This window comes from Neopsephotus bourkii, unplaced genomic scaffold, assembly GCF_033783945.1.
Source record: "Neopsephotus bourkii isolate Nb327-2 ecotype Australia unplaced genomic scaffold, CSIRO-AGI_Nbou_v1 NB_1067, whole genome shotgun sequence".
In the NCBI taxonomy this organism is placed as follows: Eukaryota; Metazoa; Chordata; class Aves; order Psittaciformes; family Psittacidae; genus Neopsephotus; species Neopsephotus bourkii.
The window spans coordinates 1557987-1581412 of record NW_026901555.1 but is presented as its reverse complement, the minus strand read 5'-3'; the positions used below and the strand labels follow the sequence as shown (position 1 = coordinate 1581412).

The 23426-nt window shown below is 41.6% G+C and overlaps 1 protein-coding gene across 4 annotated transcripts in view; it reads left to right on the top strand.

Moving 5' to 3' along the window:
• COL4A5 (collagen type IV alpha 5 chain) overlaps positions 1-23426 on the top strand; it is a 77963-nt gene that overhangs the window by 9037 nt on the left and 45500 nt on the right. For 3 of the 4 annotated variants that reach the window (XR_009726728.1, XM_061361882.1, XM_061361884.1), the window contains exons 2-4: positions 10637-10696; positions 21777-21866; positions 23104-23148. Coding sequence is in view for 3 of the 4 variants with exons in the window: in XM_061361882.1 (XP_061217866.1) it covers positions 10637-10696; positions 21777-21866; positions 23104-23148 (195 nt within the window). In the remaining variant the exon portion in view is untranslated. Of the gene's footprint in view, positions 1-3183; positions 3220-10636; positions 10697-21776; positions 21867-23103; positions 23149-23426 lie in introns of those variants that run through there. The other variant, XM_061361883.1, reaches the window with a different exon arrangement.

Below are 23426 nucleotides of genomic sequence, written 5' to 3'. Positions count from 1 at the left end.
GGTTACTGCAGGATGCAGCACATACATCACAGACTTGCAGCAGGTTATTTTCTTGGCATATGTTCAGCTCCAAATAGCACTTGTGGGAGTTGGTATACTCCCTAAAACAGTGTGCCTCAGGGAATACTTTCCCTTGGAGAACGTGACTTTCTGTTTTGGGATGTGTACAAAATGCCAGGGGCTGTTTCTTATTCCTGCCAAGCTTCAGACTGAACAGCATCTTGAGTTTTAATAATACTTGAGAGCTATTTCCTATGAATGGATCTCCTCACTTTAATTATTGTGCTAGGGTGTTGGAACCATGTGTGCTTTATCCTTGCTTACTCCCACTTTTTTGAGCTGATGATATTTTAGTGCAATATTGCAAAGGAGACGGCTTACTGATATTCTCAGATCTAGTCAGGGGATTACTTGAAGGAGGTACTTCAGGTTAGGAATTGTTAGCTTGCTACTGAGTAACCTCCAGAGTGACTGTGGGTAAAATCAATTGCTGGAGAAAGCAATAAGTAAATTTGCATGTGTCAAGGGAAGGAAAAGCTTTATGCTACTGCTGAAGACTTCCTCACTTCCCAAAGCAAATAGTACTGAACTATTTACACAGCATCCATTAAAAGTAACACTTTGCTCACAAGTTTTAGGTGGCTGATATCCCTCTATTTTGGAAAAGGAATAGTTGGATTACATGTTTTCATTTGTCTTTACTAAGACACTGCTGCATTTGTATGTGTACTTACCATATTCTGCTGAAGTGTTTGTATTACTGAATATCTCTGGTGCAATACTCATTGAGACAGTTTCTTTAAGAAATGTTTATGGTCTGGAGGACAATAGAGACAAAATACAGAAGAAATTATTATGAAAGCTTAGACATCAGCTTCTGTTTGAAATAAAGAGTTCATTTCCTTTCCCTTTGCATCCCCTTTCTCTAGAACTCATCAAATTCATTTTGCCTCTCCTACTAATGATAAAATGTTCATACTTCAGTAAAACCTGTTGGGTTTTCAGTGTTTTCTGTAAAGATCTTATCTATGGTCCTTTTAGGAAAGTCTTTGGCATGGGCTCAACATTTTAAGGTAGCAAGTCTCTGACAAGTGTGACTTAATTCTCAGGGGATGCAAACCAAATGTAACAGTTCTCAGGATAATGTAATGTTCTAGCCTCTAGATATAATTTCTCTAATGTGAGAGAATGAAATCTATTTTAATCAAGTTTAAGTATCTAATTCCAATGTCTGTGCATGCTAGTTAGAACAATTTCTTAACACTAGCCTCCAGCTGTCTTTCCCAGGATTTTAAAGGCAATAAAATACATTCAGGCCTCTTTTTCTTTTCTCCCTGTGGGAAGTGGCTTTTGTTATTCTCCATATTGCTATAAGGTTCCTTTTTCATAGCAAAGTGCACCTTGCTGTGAAGCACCTCACTTGAAACTGCAGGTGCTATGAGGAGACCCTGAGCTCTTGCTAGCACACAGCCAGTGCATTAGTAGATGAACTGAAGAGGCTGATGCTGGGGGCTACTCTATCTGCCAAAGTTAAGCTTGTGAGTTCCTGAGCAGGCATCTGAGAGCTCCCACTAAATACCCAACTTTTATCAGCTTTAGGGATTTCTGTACCCATGTGGATAAAAGCAGAGGGCCTCCCTGATGCTGTGTTTTGGAAGTGCCACTGACTTACAGGGTTAGCACAGCTGCTTTGTCTTTGTTGCTTTCTTATTTAACTTGGCTCTCTTCAGTGCCACTTTCTCAACTTTGATTACCTGAGGCTGGAGAGTAGCTTTTAGTTAGTATTGAGCAATATAGAGAAAATGCGGCCCATAGTGCTATTTTCAGGTATTAAAATGCACACAAGGTATGCTGATGCTACAGGCATAAACAAATGATAAACCAGCTTTAACTAGAAGAACCTTGGAGCTATGATACTTGGTCCAAGAACTGAAGGAGAATGGAGTTGATAATCACCTACACCACAAAAAATCCCCCAGACACCCACCAAGCCTTAAGTGAGTTGGGTCTTGTTCTGACAGTTAAGAGGGTGTGTGCTTCTTCAGATAACATCTTAATGCAATATCACTGTGCACAGCCTCTATTCTTCCTAGCATGTATGCTTGCTCAATCTTTGGTATTTAGTGCTTCCAGTAGTTTCAACATAGAGCACAGTGGAGTTGGGTTAATCTGAAATGCTATTTTATTTTGCTTCTCCTTTCTCAGAGGAAGTGGTTTTCTGGTTTTGTGTGGTCTGCTTCATGCAGTTGTCAGTGACAAGTGACTGACATCGATTAACAGGACACAAGAATTGAGACTTCCTTTGTTGCATGTTATATGGATAAAGGTGAGGAACAAGAGGTTTTTCTGGAGCCTGTATCTTTATTCTACTTCCTTAACCAGGAAAGGTTTAAAAACAGGCTGCCGGAATGACTGGTGTTGACTCTAATACCTGGCCTGCAAGCATAGCTGAGGCTTACAAGTTTAGCTGAGTTAGGTCTAGGTATGTGTTACATGTGGACATGGTTATAGAAAGTGGCAATATCTAACACCTGTCACTCAGGAAAGGTCCTAAATGACTAATAAATCTTGACCTGTAATGAGTACCATATGGTGGTACTTACTTGCAGCTGGAAAAAATCAGGAAGCCTCAAGAGGCTGGTGATTAGAGACTTGTGTGTAAAATTCAGTTAATGCTAAGACTTCTTGAAAAGCCAAGTGGCTTACAGTATGCTGCCACTGCCTGGATATCAGGTACTCCAGGCTTGTGTCTCAGTGCCAGGAATGCATAACGAGGCAGGATGGAGGAAACAAACCATTTCTCTAATCTGCTGTGTACTTAAAGGGTTTCCTTATGGTCTGTATAAAAGCTGGAGGATGGCTTGCATTGAGTTCTGCATTTAGAACTGAAATGAGCAGTAGTGTAGACTGCCTACAGAAGTGGTATAAAACTTGTCCATCCCCAAAGTCTTCCATTCCAAAACCGAAAAGCCAATCAGAGTTATGTTTAGTGGTTTCTCTATTAATGCTGTCTATTTAGGAGTCATGCAGGGGCTGCAGTGCCTGCTGAAGAGGGAGATATGTTTGGCATATGTCAGTTCATGAACCTGGGGAGAAAGTGGTCCAAGACTTCCCTTGTAATTTATGTTGTGTTTTCAGTGCTTTTTGTTTCGATGTTTACCAAGAGGAGTACTTGCTTCAATGCTTTTTAAGATGCTGCCTCTGGATGGCTGCGTAAAGGTAATACTGAAGCTGAATTGCTGTTAAAGGAAACTTTTGAAAATTCACACTGTGTAATGTAGAGCTGTTTGGGAATTTGTGTTCATCAGGACAGGAGTGACAGTACTTGGTTTCTCAGTTCTCCTCAATTTTAGCTTTGAAATGCTTGTGAGAAGGGCCCTGGAGTAGGTTATGATTATTTTGCTTTCTGTCTCACCCAGTGAAATATACTGAAGTTCATTCTTCATCTCATAAGACACAGACATTAACGGTCCTCAGAAGTGGTGGGAACTGCCCATGTCCTTTTCCTTGCCTGTGGTTGAGGGCCAGGCTGGCAGCACTCAGTCCAGCAGAGTGGCAACCATCATTTCTGAAGATGGAAAGCTTTGTAGAAAATGAGACTGAGCTACTGTGAGTTGCAAGAGCTAACTTTGCTCCTTTTACAGCCTGCTTAAAGCTTCTTCATGTCCTAAAGAGTTCTCAGTCTTCCCTCTCTTAAAGCCAGGTATGGAGAAAGAAAGCAAGGTCTGGGATTGCAGGGAAGCTGACCAGCTGCCCAGCTGGGCTCTTGCAGTGTGTCATTTTCTCCGGTTCAGGAATCCGATATAGGAAGACACTGTCAGGTTGCAATACCCCGTGTTCCAGGGGGATAACTTGTCTGCAGGTTTGCTTGTTGCTTTCACCTCAGTTGTTAAAGGGAGGTGGGAACCCCTAACTTCTGCAAGGCTAAACTGTTTCTGTATAAGCCTCTTCCTGATGACTTGCAGCCTTTCTGCAGCTTCCTGGGGATGAGTCCTTCCTTTCTTTTCCTGTTTCTAGAAACTTCAGCAGTTCAAGCATTTGAATAGTTGCCTTCTACTCCCCTTGTTTGCCTGTGAGTCTTCTGTGCAGTAGCTGCTGCATGGCAGGTCACTCCACTGCCAGAATCTATCTGTAGGTGAGTGTTTATGTAGATCTTTCCTCTGAACCTTTCTTAGGAGCTTCCAGAAAAGGAGATTGATCCTGTGATGCCTTCAGGTTGGGGGGGGGGCGGAATCTTTATAGGCCAATGGTTGCTGTTTGGGGATGAAAATTAAACAAACTTTGGGAGGTTAGTTCAGTAAAGAGATTGAGTCTGAAAGTTGTGCTTTGACTAGGTCAACTGGTTTAAGTTGGCAGCAAGTATTGCCTTGTGTTTTAACTAGAAACTGCTGTGAAAGATAACCTGTACAGAGAACAGTGTGTTAAAAATGATGGCTCAGTTTAAAGCAGTAAAATTCCATGTAATTTTCTGCCTGTACTTTGTACTGAAAATTCAACCCTCATTAGAAAAGAGCTCACCTCCGTTTGTGTCTTGTGGCACTATTTCTAGTGTGGACATGCTTGTTCAAAGTGTTGTGTGTTTTTTTTTTGAAGGTAGCTATTCCAACCAAATCATAGTAGCTGTATTTGAAGATAGTTTATTGATCCATAAGCTTTCTGTATAATTGGAAAACTTGTTTGGGATGTGGGAACTAGATTTAGTGGGTCTCCTATGTTTCATGTTATTCAATAAGTTAAATAGCAAACAACCTAGTGCTGTCCCTTAAAAGCAAAGAAGGGTTGTTTAGCCATCAGGTGTCTCAGAATGTTTTTAACCTGCCCCATTGTGTTCTCATTCACAGTGGCCAGAACTGTGGCTACTACAGGTAAGAGCTTCCTCTGCAAGTCTGAACAGATCTTGTGTTGTGCGGACTTCAAAGAAAGATAGTGCCTCAAGGTGTAACAGGTTAAATTACATGTCAGAAGTTCCCTTTCTTTAAAAAAAGGGTCAAAGACTTCTGCAGATATGGTTTAACTCTTATTTTTTAGACCATGAAACTTTTTCTCTTAGTATATTTAGCTAGGTAAATTGAGAGAAATTATTACTTAATCTTCTAATTCTAATTCGGATTCTGCTTTAGCAATGCTGCTGCTTATAAATGCATCAGTGAGCAAATGATGGCCATTTGGATTATAGAGCTGTGATGGGTTTTCTGCCGTAGTTGACTTCACACAGTTATTTGGGATGTTAGCTGCAGACTTGTACTCTTGTAAAGCCTAAAGAGCATGTATGTGAAATCATAATCAGAACTCACAATAGTAGCTTTAACTCTACTTGTCAAATCCCCACAAAACCTTTTGTTTCTTGGTTATATTCATGTCCAGGCAAGTGAAAGGAAGCTCAACTTGCTGAAGATAAATGGATGAAAACTTTGACCTGGATGAGTAGTAAATTCTTAACTAGATAACTCTGCAGGTGTTTTGTTACACAGATCTTGGCAAGCTAATAAATGTATGTTCTTCAGGACTGTCACCAAAATAAAGCTTAACCTTTGCCTGCTTGCAACTGGAAGGCTGAATTTCTTTTCAGTTATAAGTAGAGGTATGAATAAGTGAATTAGGGTTAAGGTTCCAGTAGAAAAAGTATGGTAGTCTTCTGGGCAAAGATATTTGTAACAGATGCTTTTATATATGTTGAATTCCCTGTTTTTAATCAAAGTGAATTTCTAACAGCAGAGTCGGTCTTTATATTGACAGTTATCCAATATTTATGCTCCCTTTTTTCTCTACTGTTAAAACATTGTGTTCCTGACTGTATAAGCTGTCATGTTTGAATGCAGAAGGTGATGTTATCAGCAGACATCAAAACCACAGATTTTAGCCTATTTAACACTTTTGTTGTATCTCTTTCCCCCCCTCCTCTTTGTCAGTAAAAACCTGGTGAGGTTGATGCATGCTGTGCAAGAACTTAAAGGGTTTGATGTACCTGTATTGCTTTTGACATCAGGCTTCATGGTTTGATATGACAGAATGTGGGTCTTGGTGTTTCATTCAGCTTTTTTCTTTCCTTTACTCTCCAAAGAAATTAGTACTGTGTTAATTTTTTACCTGATGATCTTGCTGACAAGAATAGCTGGTTATGTGAAGCTGGTAAATACCGAAGAGAGAGACTTGAGGTGCTTGATAATGAATGTAAAACTTACTATTAAGAGCAAGTGCTCTTTGTATTAGCTTTTTATAATGCTTGGAAGGAAAGGATAAAATAGTCTGAAGGTAACAGGATCTGGAGAGGGAGTGAAATATGCTGAAATTGCCTTGTCACTGACAACTCTAGGCCTGATGAGAAAGGAGGGGAATGTGCCCAGTACATGAGGCAGGCTCCTAGCCAAAACAAGCCGAAGTTAGCTTCAAAATTTATCCATTTCACTGAGCTGGCTATAACAAATCTGTGGCCAAGAATAAGAAGTGACTTTGATTTCAAATGTGTACTTTTTTTTTTTCCTCTAATCAAAAAAACAAACCCCCATTCTGTTGGTGGCATAAAGCGGTCTTCCTCAGTCCATGTAGGACACAAAAGACTGAGCTTGTTCAGAAAGATTTATCCTTTGACCAGTAAACCAATACCATCCTGCCTTTCATATACTAATGAAAAGAACTTGCTCTCCACACAGATTCAATGGGGTAGAAGCTGTCAGGAAAATCCAATGAAAGGATTAGCTAAACTCAAATAGATTAATTAGAGCCCTCGATTGTGTCTTACTATGCAAAAGTCACAGCAAAGGAAATGGCAATGATAGTGAGTTCATCTTTGCAGGTATATGGAGTGGGAGGCAACAGGGTTGCAGCTGGTAAGAAACTAACCTGAGCAGTTTCAGTCTTGTTCTCGAAAGCTGCCTTGATTCCTTATCCATCTTTGTGTAGTTGAAAACTACATGGAGACTGACCAGCTCTTTATGATCAAGCCACAACTCACTATTATATTCAATATATTTTCCTCATCTTCCCTGTCACATAAGACATTGTATCTTTCTGGCCAGAGCTAGGAATTGAACTATTACAGAAGGCTTCTTGGCTGCCTACTTCAAGGCAGGTGACTTGTTCTGTTCCCCAACCTGTAACAAATGTACCTAGTGTAACTCTGAGTTCCACTGACATTTGAGCTGGTTTAGTTTTCCATGTCTGAAAACACAGTAAGTTGCCTAATTTTCAGAGCTAGTGATGGTTAAACTGTTACTAAGGGAAAACTACTGATTGTCACCATCTATACCTTGCTTTTAATATAGATGTATTTTTTTCCTGTGCTTGAAATGTTGTACTGATTGTATCTGCTTGCTTTTATTGAGGTGTAGATAACTTACTGCTTACGTGCAAGAGAAATTCCAAGTGTTGCTATGTGTAGTATGGAGCCTGGATTTTCTTTGTATTAATGTGCAATACAAAGCTTGTGACATCAGACATCTCTAGCCTGTGGCTGCTGAGTGGCTTTCACACTTGTACTGGCTTGTTATGCACTATGCAGTCTCCTGTAGCACAATTTTTGTGCTTGCTTTCCCAAGTGAGAAAGGCCTTGAGATTATGAAAAGTCTAAACAAGAAGCAAGTTTTCACTTAGGTCATTAAGCTTATTTTTTGCTGTGCCAACATGTTTTACTTTTAGTTTTTATGCTGTATTGCATTACGACCTGTACAAAGCATGAATTGCTCTTGATATAGGACAAATTCTCAGGGGTTTTCCTCTTCAAACTGTTTAGTTAAATAAAAACCTTAATTTGGTGGGGAGACAAGCTGATACAAATAAAAAACACAATCTGCCAAATGCAGCTTTAGTACAGGAAGATAAGTGACTCTGCTGAAGGAATGCTTCTTGATAAGCTTGTGGGTGAGTAGATCTTCCCAGGATTTAAGCCAAAAATTGCTACCATTTGATTACACTGGGTATTTGTAAAGCTTTCTGGTTACAGAATTGTTTTAGCTTCCCTTCACTGCTGCCTGGGAAAGACTGTGTTCCCTTCCTTCAAGTAATGCATCTGAACCTGGTGTCCAAAGCCATCTGTCCAAAAGGGTTCAGTGACTACACCTGACTTTTCAAGACAGGCTGGCTGCGTATGTTAAGAGACTGCTCAAAGAGTAAGAGATCTAGTCTGAATATATAAATGACTTTGGAATAGTTAAGGCTTAAAAAAAGAACCTACATGGATTACATCAAAGTATAATTTTTCTTTAAGCTACAAATAGAATAAGGAAAATAAGTACTTCCTTCAAAAACTGTCTTTGTCAGCTCTTTGAAATCAGCAAAAGTCAGTGCCTGTTCTAAGTGAGCAGACTTAAAGGTGACTTCTCTTTCCTTTATTTTGGGATCCTCAGAGTTGCAAGATTGGGTGTATGGGGAAGTGCTGAGGAGGTGAATCTTATGGCTGTTGTCTCACTACTTATGAGGGTGTGGGAAAGATGGAGCCAGAGACTCTCCTCATCCTGCATAGGTAAGAGACAATAGATACAAAGGGAATTGGTGAGATTTTTTTGGGGGGGTGAATGAAGGTATTCAGGCACCAAATCAAGGTCCTGGAGAGGCTGTGGGATCTCTACCATTGTAGTTATTCAGTGTGCTTCCTTTTCTTCCTCTTCACACCAACAGTTCTCTTGTACCTGAAAACTCAGGATATTTCTATTAGGAACCTTCTCTGGAAGCTGTTAGGAAGACTGGGTCTGTTCTGTAACCTAAATAAAGCCTTCTTACACTGTGCTGGATCTCAATCCTGCTTTCCATGTGTGTTATTTTAGCCTATGTGTGTTTTACCACTGCACAGCTTTTGGAGGCTTTTAATGAATACTCATTTATTTTTCTTCCCCCTGCCTCTTGGAGGCAGCAGAGATTTTCATGTATCTCTCATACACTAGCCTTGTGATCAAGAAACCAGGGCCACTGCACAGTGATCTAGGTAACCTGCTATTGCTTTGTGTTAGGCTTGTACTGTGGCAAGGGAATACTGCGTGTAGCTAAGGTTAATCCCTTTTAAATGAAGCTTTGTTAACAAGATTAATTCTAAAACTGGTTCACAAGGAACATGCTTTTTTAAAATTCACTTTTAAAAGTGAAAAGGATCTGATGCCATATTTGCAGCATAACTTGGATTGGAAGGGGGTTGGATCTAGCCAAACACACTGCTCCAAACAAGGTCAGTGAGGAGGTCAGGCTAGGTTACTCAGGGCTTTGTCCAGTCTGATCTTTGAAAACCTGAACTGTCTAATGAGGTTCAATTTCACATTAGGAAATGGCTTAATAAACCCCTGTTAACTAAGAATTTTGAGTTTCCACATACATTAAATAAAGAAACAGATTAAAAAAAGCCACATGAAAGGTTTGGAGAGATGTGCTACTCATGTTGTACCTCTACTCCTGTACTTAAAGCTCTGCCTTTTGCTATGAGATGCTTTAGTTCATCCTGGGTTTATGTAGCTCCAGGTAAATTAAGCTATTTCTGTGTGTGCACTGTGATGCTTATTGGTGTGTTTAGGCCAAGAGACAGGACATTCCTAATGCCAGGTAGGTGATGGGTCATGTATCTTAATGCTTCTGTGACAATGGAAGCTAGAATTCAAGTGTTGGGTGTGCTTTAGCTCTGACACACCAACTGGTTTCCTGCTCGATTGAAGCTTTGTACATCATGTTCTCTGTGGATTACTGGGGGGGAGAACCCCAAATACTTTTCAAACTTAAGTACGCCTGTATTTTTTTAATACAATGTTAGAGCAGTCCTCAGAACAAGTTAAAACCTGAAGTATTTCGGGTAGTGGATCTTGTAATGTGGTTCATGGGTTTTCACTATAAAGTAGTTTGGAAAATGGTCATATGTAGTATGTAGAGACATTGAGGGGAAAAAATAGGAAATCTCACTTCTGTAAACTCATCTGCTCATCTCTGAATCGACATAGAGCTCTAATGAGTATCCCATTTTGGGGGGGGAAAGGAATATAAAGTAAGCAAATGTGGTATGGAGAAGTTACCTAACTTGGATCTTCTTTGTGAATTAAGCTTCTCTGTCTCTGTCCTCTGACCCTTTAATATTTGGCTGTCATGCCCCTTGTACTTAGAGACTGTAGTAGCAGACTGGTCATGCATTGTAATGGAATGTGAATGCAGCTAGATGAAATCTAGGGTTTTTTAAAAAACCTTTTCTCAATAACTGAGCTGTGGAGGGAAGAATTAATGGAATAGTAAGGATTTTTCCAGTAACTATCACAAACATGCACATAAGGTTCAGGCTTGGTTAAACTCTCGTGCAAAACCTGACATCTACTGGTGGAACCGCAATTGGACTCTCCTCACTGTGGAGGCAGGTGCTGAAGATGCCTGTTTTATCAAAGTTCTGGCCCTTTTTGGCCGTAGGTGTGTTACATTGTACCCTGCAGTAAGTGGTGGCTAAACATAAGTTTAAAAGTCTAATATCTGTCAAAACTGCAATATGCTTGCATGCAAGCATAGCCACTAATGAAGTTAATTGTACCTTGCTAATTTTATCTGCTTTGAACACCATGTACAATGGATAGATGATGCTTTGTAGGCTTGTATTTTAGGCTAACTTTTGTAATAGTATTAAAAATTTAATATGGCTTTATGTTCATTAAAAACGTGTAATGTTTTTCTTGTGTCTTTAAAGGCTTGCCATGGATGCACATCTTTATCCAAATGTGATTGCAGTGGAGTAAAAGGTGAAAAGGTAAATATGCTTTTCTTTTTGTCTTCATTTTTCCTTTACTGGTAGACCAGCGCAAACCACTGAGCCATATGTCAGCTTCGGATAACTGAACCTTATAGGTAATAGCTGTTGTTTCGTCCTTGTGTCTTAATTTCTTTGACTGTAACATAGGCATGCACCAAGGAGCATAGCTGTTGTAACAACTTCAGGTTGTTACCAACTGGCACATTTGATGGTATGCAGAATTTCATATAATTTTCTCAGGAATGGGGAATAATGGCACAAGTCCTTCCAGCTATGTGGAAGAACTAACCAGAAAAGAGACAAATTCTAGTAAAAAGGAATTCCTTTTTACTGTTAAGGCCTGACTACACTAAATATTGTGGACAAGCTAAGGTGAGGGTTGTACAATAATGGCTATACTAGTAAATCTTCAGTGGGAATATAAAACCAGAGTGAGTTTGAGTTGCTTTCCCATTTTCTTTGCCTTCGAGGCTTAAAAGTAAAGTTCTTTAACCTTGCAGTTTCTTACCTTCTTACTTGTATGGCTGTATACAAAGATGAGTGCTCTTGCTGTCTACACGTTCAGCTAGCCTGTGGAAGTGACACAATTCAGATACAGCTTTTCCAACATACATAGTAGCCACCCAGATTAGTAGCTAGTTAGCGGCCAAACACATATTGTTGGATCAAGCAGAGTAAACCCCTGCAAAACAACCCTGTGTGGTTCATTCAGTCCTACAGGCTGGTTTGGGCTGCCCTAAGACCAACAGATGCATGCTGACAACTTAGAGCTTTCCTGCTTCCATGCAGCTTTGACTTCCATTCTCACTGCCTGAGCTCAGTGTATCTGTGCAGTACTTGATTTTTCTATCACCATTATTTCTTATTGTTTTGCAGTTTTTTCCCTTGAGCAAATGGGCAGATGCCCAGCCATTTCTTTTTAGCTGCAGTGCTGTGTAGATACGTGGCTTAGTACTTGCTTGAATTGAGCCTCTCTGAAGTGTGGGAGTCTAGTTGTAAGTAACTTGTAGTTACATAGTTTCCATGTAACTGTTGTCTCAGGGAATCAATGTGATGTGGTCACTGCAAGGGGAACAGGCTGCCTGAAACACTTCCACTCTTAACCTTGTAAACAGTCAGCTTGAGATACAAAGCAGTCTTCTGAAAGATGTGAACTGATAGCTAAGAGTTTGATAAGCCTGTCTTATCAAACCACTTACCCTCTCTTAGCAAGGTTCTAGAAGGGCTTCAGTGCTCTAGATTAATTTCTGACACATTTCAAAGGTGATTTTTGATATTGCATAAATAAGTGTAACCTCAAATGACTGTAAGTAATGCAAAGTAACCAGTTGCTGCATTGGCACTGTAATGTGCTGACACAGGATTTTACTATTGGCTGAGGTTAAACAAGGCAGGTGTCCAAAATTCAGAGTAATTCTTGGTGCCACACCTGCCATCCAGGTAGCTCCAGACACATGAGGTCATTCCTTGGCATTCACTTGCTTTTAGTTCAAGTATATTCCTGATTTACATAGTTGGTGAAGAACAATATCCCCTCAATAGCAAACTTTGAGTTAGGTTTGGTTAGCCAAAATGTGCACCTGGTTCATGTGTTCCTACAGGGTCTTCAAATGCAGGTGGCCAAATTGGATAGATCCTAACACCAGTCACAGGACTATTCTGGGTTTAGTTTGAAGGCACTGAAGCTTTAGGCTTACATTGCCAATACACTCATAGCAGGTACAACTTTGGAGGCTCTTTCTGTATTTCTGGCCTTTTTCTGGACTAGTCACAGCTGTTCTGTGAATTTAGTGAGGACATGGGTATTGTCTGGCTGATGTGGATAAGGAAAGCGCAGAAAGTGAATCTTCTGGCTTTCTAAATAACATAAGTAATTTTCTCTCAGTGAGTCAGCTTTCTCTTTATACAACTGTTGTACATACAGGGACCATGACCCACTGGATATACTCTAGTCCTTCAGTGTCATTTAATGAAATCAAGTCACCTTTCTCTGGTAAAAAATATCTTGGGACTATTTGGAGTCAGAGGGAGCTTTTTGTCCAAGTACAGCAACAGCTTGATCATATGAGCCTTGCTCAAGGTCAGGCTCTGCTGCCATTATGTATTGTGGGTTTTGTTTCTGCCCCTCCAGACTGTCCTAGGTAATTGTTAGCTGCACAGGAGAAACTCTTCCACATTTAGTTTCCAACCTCTGCTGGCCTTTTCTGGAGTGAATTATAGCAAATCCAAAGCAGGAGAGTGAAAAGCCTGATACCTTTTTGTGGAAATGAAGTGGGGAAGGAAGAGAAGGCCTCCAGTAAAACAAGCATCACATCTGCATCTGCCTGGAACATTCTGAAGGGGCTTCAGATTGATCAAAGTGAAATCTTTTTATAAAAGAAAGAATAATTAAAAAAAGAAACCAAACTGCAAAGGAAACCAGCTTCACCTGCAGTAAGACTGCCTGCTCCTTTTCTTTGTATGCCCAAGTCCCCTTAAGGATGGGAGTGTGTGTCTGAGACTTGCACTTATTAAACAGATAAATGTAAGGCAAGTTTCTATCCTTAAAATCTAAGGATGGATTTGGGAACCATGAAATCTGGGAACTGTGACTCATTTTTCACCTCAGTCAAGGTAAATGCAGCATGATCCTGAGGAATGCCAGAGGTTTTATTGTGGGTGGGTTTTTCAAACCGCCCTTCTGAAGCTTGTAGGTAATCATGTACATTATGTAAAGGAACAATGGAAAGCAAAGCCCATAGTTCTTAAGTATGATGTGTTGCTAGTGGAACTCGTTTGATCATATGTGCACACACCCCATTATGTTAGCTGCCCTGTAATTACAGAGCCCTCAGTATTTTGATGCATTGATGGATTCAGCAGTTGAGCTCTGGAGAACCACAGGAGTTCTCTGTCATGCACATTCTTGAGGTTTTTTCTTACAAATTCTTTGGTTTGATTTAATTTTTTTAACAACCTTAACTTTCTAGAGTCTTGTAGTAGTACAAGACATCAAGGGCTCTCTTCAGATGAATAGGTTGATCCATCACAGTGTACCACTTATACGCTTGATGTAAGCTACCAAACCAGATGCTGTCTTCAACCCAGCTTTCTTGTAAATATTAGCTTTATTCCTGCTGAGTGTAAACTGCTGCTACAACACCATGTTTCAGGCTTTTGCTTTGTACTTGACACTTCACATTTGGTGTTTCTGCTTCCTTCTGCAGTGACCTCTGAATAAGGAGTGAAACTCTATAGCTCCTTACCTAATTGGTGTATGAAGAGCATTAGACAAGCAGTTGTTTAGATAACCTCTTCTCTCTGATTTTCCCATTGGAAGTGTGACAACGTACTTCTGGAACTACCAGAAGTCGGGTGTATGGAACCTGTTTCTGTACTGGGAAGACAAGAACAGCCTTGTCAAATGCATTCAGCTGAGCCCTACACTTCTGTTCCAATGTGTTTTACTTCTAGCCTGAAACTCACTTCTGCATCCAAATCACTGTCCACCTATATTAAGTCAACTAAGAAGTGCTTCTTTGTTCAGCTTAGCAGAGCCTAATATGTTCCTTTTGAGCTTCAAAAGTAGCCTTCTTCCTAAGCATCCTAACATTCTATTCAGGATATCAAAATTTTAACAGATCACATAAAGTAATACAAACTGAACTGTAATAGGAAAAGTACTTGTTTTTGGGAGCCATAGCTCTTACTTAACTGCTCCCTTTCTGCCGGTGACACTTGTTTAACTTTGTCTCTGCCATGAGCCCCTGCAGCATCAGTAGCATGTTATCTGTTGGAGAATCAAAGCGCAATAAGTTGGTAAAATTAAAACATGTCTAAAGTGGTATAATGAAGAAATGAGAGGAATTTACTGGAGAAGTCAGTAAAACTTGATTGCACTGAGAGTCAGTGAACTGAATCTGGTGAGAATATTAAAACTGAAGTAAATTATTAAGCTGCTACATACTGTTGCTTGGAGGAATTGCTCTCACTTTGCAACTGCAGGAGAAGCATATAATTGCTTTTCACTTAAGGAACTGGATGATGATTGGGTTTTAAATAAAGATTGTTTGGCACTTCTGAGATTAACCTCCTTTAATGCTTAGAAGCTAGTTAATGGGTAAAAACTAGCTAGAGGAATAAACACAGTAGACGCTGCACGTGGAGCAATGTCAAAGACAAACCAGTGAAACTTGTAGATTACTGCGCTGCTTTTACCTCGGCTGAAAACAAGATTCCAAGGTGCTGATAAGATCAGGTCTTCTGAGACTGGGAAGAGGTGATGGTACTGGATCTCAGCTGCTCTAGCTGATGAAGACTGAGAGCCATGGGCCACAGCAAGCAAGCTGCATGCATCTTAGTCACCAAGAAGGCTTGTGCCCCAGCACTACTGTGGTTTTGCTTTAAAGTGGTGATATGTGCTGCTGCTGGAATCAGCTTTCTTACCTTTGCTTAGGTGTTCCTGTTTCTTCTCTAGACCTGTGTAGCCATGTTGAGAGCTGTCAGTGACCTGGCTGAAAACAAGTTTTGTTGTAAGCTAGGTTAGTTTTCAGCTTGATGAGTTTGTTCATACAAGTCACGTTACAGCACAACATGTGCTGTAAAGGTAGCTCGCTCAAGGAAGGACTGTATTTTTCACAGTACCCAAGACATGATTCTACCTCAAAATAACTGCAAATGCATGATACTGGTTTTGAAGAGCAGAACTATTGGGCTCTATTCATTCAAATTGAGTTAAAATGATTAATAAGCTATTATTTAGTTATTACATATGGTCTGTCCATAGCCTGTTAGAAGAGAATTTCAGAAGGTTCTGAGTTTACTGGGTTTGTTGATGACAATGTAAGGGTTGCAACTCCAGAGACTCAACTGGGTTGTAAGCTCATAATACATGATCTCATACAAACTTGGTGCCTGAGATTCTGTGAAGAGCAGCTTGTACTGTCTGAGCTCCGAAGGCATTTCAGATACTTTGCCTTTGTATGCAGATACAAGAAATCCATGCCCCTTAGAAAGGAAGAATTCCATATTCTTGGACTTTTCAGATATATGTTCTTGGAGCTTGAAGTCTAAGAAAATTGTGTCCTTAAGATCCCTATTGCCTTCTGCTTAATGTACAGACATTTGTACATGAGTCTAGTTTTAAGTAGCCACCCATAGTTAACTCCTTAGACTCTGTGATGTTCATTGCTCTTGTAGGGAGGGCAGGAAGCAATATATGCCTCTATTGCCAGATGTTACAGCCAGGTTCTTGCATGTATTTAGGCATTGAAATGGGCTGTCCAGCTACTGCTTCCCTGAATGGTTTTTGGTCCTTTTTTTTTAAAGTCTGTTATTTTCTTATGGGTATGCCACAGTAGTGCAAATATCTTGCTTTCTCTCCCCCATAATGTCTGTTCATAAGCATTTAAGTTTCAGGAAGAAATTCTGAAAACTTAAATTACTTGTACATGCTTTAAATCTGCGTCTATCCCTGGTTTCTTAAATACTTGTGAGCTATTATTAGAGTACGTGGAACTATGCCAAGTTTTAGTGTATCTGTATTTAATTGGCTGTATCTTGCTGCTGCCTAAAGCATAATTTTAGGGTGTTTCCCAACCCTTTTTTTCTTTCTACCCCCAAGCAACAGTCATGTTCAAGCTTATAAGATGACAGTTTTGCCACATCTGTATAGTTGATTGAGGGCACTTGCTTTGCCAGCTCCTCTGGATTTATCACTAAATGAGATCAGAATCTGTCTCCTCACCCATTCCCCAAGGAAATGATGGTTTATGGCTGCTGCATCTTTATTTTGCTATGGAAATTATCCTGTAATCTCAGGAGTAGAAGATGGATGGGATCAGAGCTGACCTAAACCTTTTCTGTTCATGTTTCTCTGTAGTTTCTAGTCTGAAACAAAAAGTTATCCAGGCTTTCTCAGTTCTTTCTGTGCAAGCAAAACTGGCCTGTGACTGTCAGTCTTTGCATCTATAAGAAAATACACTGCATGTTCTCCAGGGAGATAAATCTCACTATACCCTAAATAATACCATTTTTAAATGTTTTTCCAGTTTCAGTATGTTCTTGCAAGGCAGCAGGCAGTTTTTCCTGGTGAATTTGTATCCCCTTAATCCTCATGAAAACAGGATGGTATATACAAGGTATGCAATAGGAAAATGCTGGAGGCAGAAGCAACGTCTGGAAACCATTCTCACTTACGGACTCCTTATACACCATTGAAGTAGAAGGTGATAAAACAATCCTCCCTGGTACCATCTGTATTCCAGAGAGCTGGATCATCTTGGTTTCTCCCCTTACCCAGCTTGCCCACATTTCTTTCTCCAGCCACTTTTTTTTTGATCAAAAGTAGCTATTAGAGTGCAGCTATTCCCTCTGTAATTAGTTTGATACAGTTCCCTTGGGAAGTGTCTGGTGTAATCCCTCAGCTGTCCCCAGGCATAGTCCTTCCAATCATCTCTTCACTCTTGGGGGTAATTTGCTGGTAAAATCCACTGAAGTTGCCCTGGCAACAGTTTCCTCAGGCAAATCTCTCATTGTTGCTGCTCACTTTCAAAGTGGGCTTGGAAAATACTTGGAGTTTCAATAGTGCAGTTTACAAGCATCATCTGTTGCCTTCCTGTATGTTTCTTGCTTAACTGTTTGGCTTCATGTTTCACTTTGAAGGCCTTGGCTTCCCAGTTCTGTGGCTGCTCAGAGAGGAGACCTCAAAGTAGCTGTGTTTTAGAGAACGGTTCTGAAGCCTTCGATGACACCCAAGGCCAGCCCTTTGCTAGAATTGTTCTAGTAACTATGTGCAGATATTCCTTTCTCTAACAAAAGTGTGAAGTGTGACCCAGTTGAGATTAGCAGGCATTGTGTAGCCTGGCTAGCCCCTGACACAGCTGACATGCCTCTTGTACACAGGTGTGTTTCCTAAGTGTGCAAAATCAGTTCTTGCCAGCGCTTGCTCCAGAGTCTGGCTCTGTCTAATGTTTTTTCTTGTCTGGCACTCCCAAATTCCTTATTCTCTTTCCTTCAGGGGCACACTAACCCTTTTATATCCTGGACTGACAGAGTAATACTCCTCCACAATCTTGTTTTCAGATGAGAGAGCACACCAGCTGTGCTCCATGTGGTTTGCATGGCAGGGTTTTGGGGGGAGGGCTACAAGAATGGCTTCCCCCAGGTCTGAAAGAGCCCATGCTAGCCAGCTCCCAGACGGACCCACCACTGGCCAAGGCTGAGCCCATCAGCAGCAATGGTAGCACCTCTGGGATAACACGAGAAAAAAGTGCAGCAACAATTGCATCCAGAGCGAGGAGTGAGTAAATTTGGGAGAAACAGCTCTGCAGACCCCAGTGTTAGTGCAGAAGGAAGGAGGAGGTTCTCCAGGCACCAGAGCAGAGGTTCCCCTGCAGCCTGTGGTGCAGCCCATGGTGAGTCAGGCTGTGTCCCTGCAGCCCATGGAGGTCCATGGGGGAGCAGATCTCCACCGGCAGCCCAGGGAGGACCCCACACCAGTGCAGAGAGATACCTGAAGGATCCTGTGAGCCTGTGCTGGAGCAGGCTCCTGGCAGGACCTAGGAGCAGAAGTGATGAGCCCATACTGGAGCAGGTTTGCTGCAGGACTGGTGACCCTGTGGAGGACCCATGCCAGAGCAGCCTTTTCCTGAAGGATTGCACCCTGTGGGGGGGACACACAGTGGAGCTGTTCATGGAGGACCCCACGCTGGAGCAGGGGAGGATTGTGAAGAGGAAGGAGCAGCAGACTCAGCATGTGATAAATTCACCACAACCCTTGTTCCCTGTTCCCCTGCACCATTTGGGGGGAGAGGGAAGGGAAACTAGGAGTACAGTTGACCCCAGGAAGCAGGGAGTGGTGGGAGAGAGGTGTTTCAAGATTGGGTTTATTTCTCATTACCCAGCAATATATGACTGGCAATAAATTAAATTGATTTCCTTGAGTCCAGTTTGCCTGTGATGGTAATTGGTGAGTGATCTCCATTATTATATCATTATAGTGTCATTATATCAACCCTTGAGCTTTTCATTTTATTTTCTGTGTCTAGCTGAAGAAGGGACTGATAGAGTGCTTTGGTGGTGACCTAGTGTCTAGCCAGGGTCAACCCACCACAGTATAGCCTGCACTTTGTGTGCAAAAGCCAGTCTGGACACTGTCTGTCAACCTAGACCCAACTTATTATGCCATTTCAGCATTTCCACAGGGGACAAAAGCTGTCTGTCCTGTATAAGATAGCAGTATGTGACCTACAGTGCAAGAGGAGTATGTTTAGATTTAATTAATAGGAAGCCAACTTTAGCAGACCAGTTAATGAGCCATCTATTTCTGTCCAAGGAATCCTTCTGAGTATCACTGTATACTTAGGACTAAGCACAGTGCAACTGTACAGCTGCCTCTTTCATAAGCAGTTATATGTACTGGTTGGTGTAACAGAGCTGTAGGAAATACCTGTTTATGGAGTTGAAGAGTGAACCATAAAATACAGATACATGCAAAAAAGGTGTATTCTGGTACTTCATTACTGATTGAAACCTTAATATTTACTGATTTTTGAGAATCTATGACATATGAGGAATAAAAGTAAGTATCTTGGGAATTTTCAGCTATGCATATTTTGAAACTGCAGGTAAGTGATGTTGACTTACACTGACAGGTTAGAGGGTAGCATATAGTATTTGTTACACTGCTGATGGGTTACCATGGCTCATCATTGTGTAAATAGCAAAATATGGTTGCTAATTGAAGGCTTATGATTTTAGGAGGTGACAGATAAAAGAAATAAAAACCTTACTTCTTTGCTGTCTTGGGTCTGTCCCACTTGGTTTATATTGTAAATGCTGTGGGCTAGAACCCTGTTTCTGTTCTGTATTTGTACAGTGTTTAGCCTATAGCCTGGGGCCAGGATCTTAGTTGCTCTTACATTGTCATAGAATGGTTTGGGTTGGAAGGGACCTTAAAGCTCATCCAGTTCCAACCCCTTGCCATGGACAGGGACACCTTCCACTAGATTAGGTTGCTTCAAGCTCTGTCCAGTCTAGCCTTGAATGCTGCCAGGAATGGGGCAGCCCCTCTGTTAGTTGAAAGACATTCTCCTTTGTCCTCTCCCTTTGTCAAAAGCCTCCCTCCAGATATCTTGTAAGCCCCGTTAGGCACTGGGAGCTGCTCTAAGGTCTTCCTGGAGTTTTATCCAAGCTAAAACTACCCCAGCTCTCTCAGCCTTTCTCCAGCACAGAGCTGCTCCAGCCCTCAGAGCATCTCATGGCCTCCTCTGGACTTGCTCCACTAGGTCCGTGTCGTTCTTATGTTGGGGCCCCAGAACTGTGCATAGTACCCCAGTTGGAGTCTTGCCAAAATGGATTAGAGGGGGAAAATTCCCCCTCTCGACCTGCTGATCATGCTGCTGGTGATGCAGCCCAGGATCCTGTTGGCTTCTTGTCAAGCAACACCCCCAAGTACTTCTCCGAGTCCAGTCTCTGCCCAGCCTATATTTGTACGTGGGATTGCCCTGACTCAGGTGTAGGACCTTGTACTTAGCCTTGTTGAACTTCATGAGGTTGGCATTGGCTCACCTCTCAAGCATGGTCCCTTCTGGGTGGCATCCCTTCCCTCCAGAGTGTTGACTGCACCAAGCTTGGTGTCAACACCAAACTTGCTGAGGTCAATCCCACTGTCTGCGTTGCCAGCAAAGATGCTGAACAGTGCCACTTCCAATACCAATCCCTGAAGGACAACACTCATCACTGATCTCCACTTAGACATTGACCCATTGACTACAACTCTGAGTGTGACCATCCAGCCCATTTATTATCCACCAAGTGGTCCAGCCATCAAATCGATGTCTGTGTAATTTAGAGACAAGGATGTCATGCAGGACAGTGACAAATGCTTTGCACAAGTCCAGGTAGCTGGTGTCGACTGTATCCACCAATGCTGTAGCACATCATAGAAGGCCACCACATGTATCAGGCATAATCTGCCCTTAGTAAAGCCATGTTGGCTGTCACCCATAAGCTCCTTATTTTCCTTACGCCTCAGCATAGTTTCCCAAAGAATCTGCTTCACGATCTTGCAACTGTGAAATAATAAACAACAATCATGGTATAGCAGCAATCTACATCCTTCTGAGAGTTTTTATAGGTATTGCAGCAGAGGGGAATTTTTCAGGAGAGACTTGTTAAAATAAAGCTGTGTTTTTATAGGAAGGGGGAGAGTTCTATGTGTTTAAGCAGCACAGGAGAAACAGATGGTTGAATTATTGTGGTAAATAGGTGGCTTAAATAGTGCATAAACATCCTATGAAGCCTGTGTGAGTGGTCCAGTTAAAGGCAATGTATGTGTGTGTTCAGGACTTTCTGTAGCTAAGCAGGGGAAATGTTTAATTGCTGTGTTAGGTTTTTTGCCTGCATCAAAAGGAGCGTGACCAGCAGGTCGAAGGAGATGATCCTGCCCCTCTAATGCTCTTGTGAGACCTCACTTGCAGCACTGTGTGCAGTTCTGGTGTCCTCAACATAAAAAGGACATGGAACTGTTGGAACAAGTCCAGAGGAGGCCACGAGGATGATCAGGGGCTGGAGCAGCTCCTGTATGAAGATAGGCTGAGAAAGTTGTGGTTGTTCAGCCTGGAGAAGAGAAGGCTGTGTGGAGACCTCATAGCAGCCTTCCAGTATCTGAAGGGGGCCTATAGGGATGCTGGGGAGGGACTCTTCATTAGGGACTGTAGTGACAGGACAAGGGGTAACGGGTTGAAACTTAAACAGGGGAAGTTTAGATTGGATATAAGGAGGAAATTCTTTATTGTGAGGGTGGTGAGGCACTGGAATGGGTTGCCCAGGGAGGTTGTGAATGCTCCATCCCTGGCAGTGTTCAAGGCCAGGTTGGACAAAGCCTTGGGTGAGATGGTTTAGTGTGAGGTGTCCCTGCCCATGGCAGGGGGGTTGGAACTGGATAATCTTAAGGTCCTTTCCAACCTTAACTATTCTATGATTCTGTGTTGACTTCCTACAGAAAACCAGAAAGATATTGTGCTTTCTGAGTATTTCAGTCATAACTTGAACTTTTGTCCTGTTACACCTCTACTGTCTCTTACTCCTTTTGTAGGGTGAAAGGGGATTTCCAGGCTTGGAAGGACAGCCAGGTTTGCCTGGATTTCCAGGACCAGAAGGACCACCTGGTCCAAGAGGCTCGAAGGTAAGTCCCAATTCACTTGAACAGCATGAAAATACTAGGTGTGGTGTTAGTTTGCTTGTAGTGCTGATCCTAAATCATTCCAGCATTCCTGATTACCACTGGGTTAACAGTCAAAATCTTCAGATGTTGGAGTATGACAGGTTTTTGGTTGGTTTTAATAGTCAACCACAGGGAAAAGATTTCCTTTTAATTTTCTATTCTTTACATAAATGTGCTAGCAAACACCAAACATGCCCTTGCATCCTTTCAGTAGGCACTGCAGGTTGAGGTGAAAGAACAGGTTTGGCCAGGTGCTGTAGTTTTATTAGCCCCTGCCATAGGGCACTCCATCACTTGGCTTACTGATAAGAGTGCTGTCGGGCTGTCAGCTGCCTGCAGGGGTCCCACCACATGGGTAAACTGAAGTTTGCACCTGGTGGCATTCCTGGGTTGGCTTTGGAGAGGCAATGCACACGAAGGTCTCCCTGAGCCAGTGCACACAGCTGAGGAATGCTCCCTGCTTTCCTTGCAGGGCTTCAGTTTTTATTTGTTACTGAATTACATCGTTACACTCAGGTGGTACAATACAGCACTAAAATATTGGAAAGCCTTCCTCTCGTATTTATGTTCAATACACGCAAGGTTATCCAGGGTCTGCCATTTCATTTGCACATGCTCACAGTATAAACTAAGAGAAGCGCATCAAAAAGGAGCAAAGACAAAATAGGTAGGTGACAAGGAAAAACTGGAAGTCTATGCTGAAAGAAAAGATTAATTAGCTATAACAAGAGTGAAACAGAGGGGTCCTGGACTAGAAACTTTGATTATATTTTTATTCCCTAAATGCCTTTTCTTCTCAAGGGAAGTTCTGTGTTGTAATACAAAATGATGGTATGGTGTGCTTTACATTTACTCTTGTACATTTTGTTTTGCCCACAAGAGGTCACTGTAGGATATTTGACCAAAGCACACGACAGGTACCTGGTGATGGGCAATCTTAAATTGCTTTAATTTTTTAAAACACATTTCCTGTAACTCTGGTTTGTCAGCTGTAAGAAATACTTTTCAATTCAAAGTCATCGCCCAAATAAGATAACTCCGAACCTTGTTACTCAAGAAATAACAACTGATGCAACTCTTAGTGCACTTACTATAAAACATGGAGAAGAAATGTTGTGCTTCCAGTTTAATTTGATAGAAAGGCAGACTGCAAACTTGAGTGTGGTTTTTGTTTTGGTGTTGTTGGTTTTTCTTTTAGGGTGATGATGGACTGCCAGGCCCTGTTGGACCCAAAGGAATCAGAGTAAGTATTGGTGCAGTTATAGGGGGATATATTGGAATAATGGATAAAGACTGCCAGGCATTGAGTTAGGGGGAGTAGCCCTAATACTTATTTGACCTGTTTTACTGTACAGGACATAAAGAAGTTCATGTAACTTTGCTTCAGTTTATTCTGAAGCAGACACAGTGTATGTAGGGTCAATATGGGAAAGGTTGATTTGTCTGCAGATTCTTTAGGCTTTGTGCCTTTGCTTTTTCTGTTTGTCAGAACCCTCAGCTGGTGACAGTCAATGCACCTCT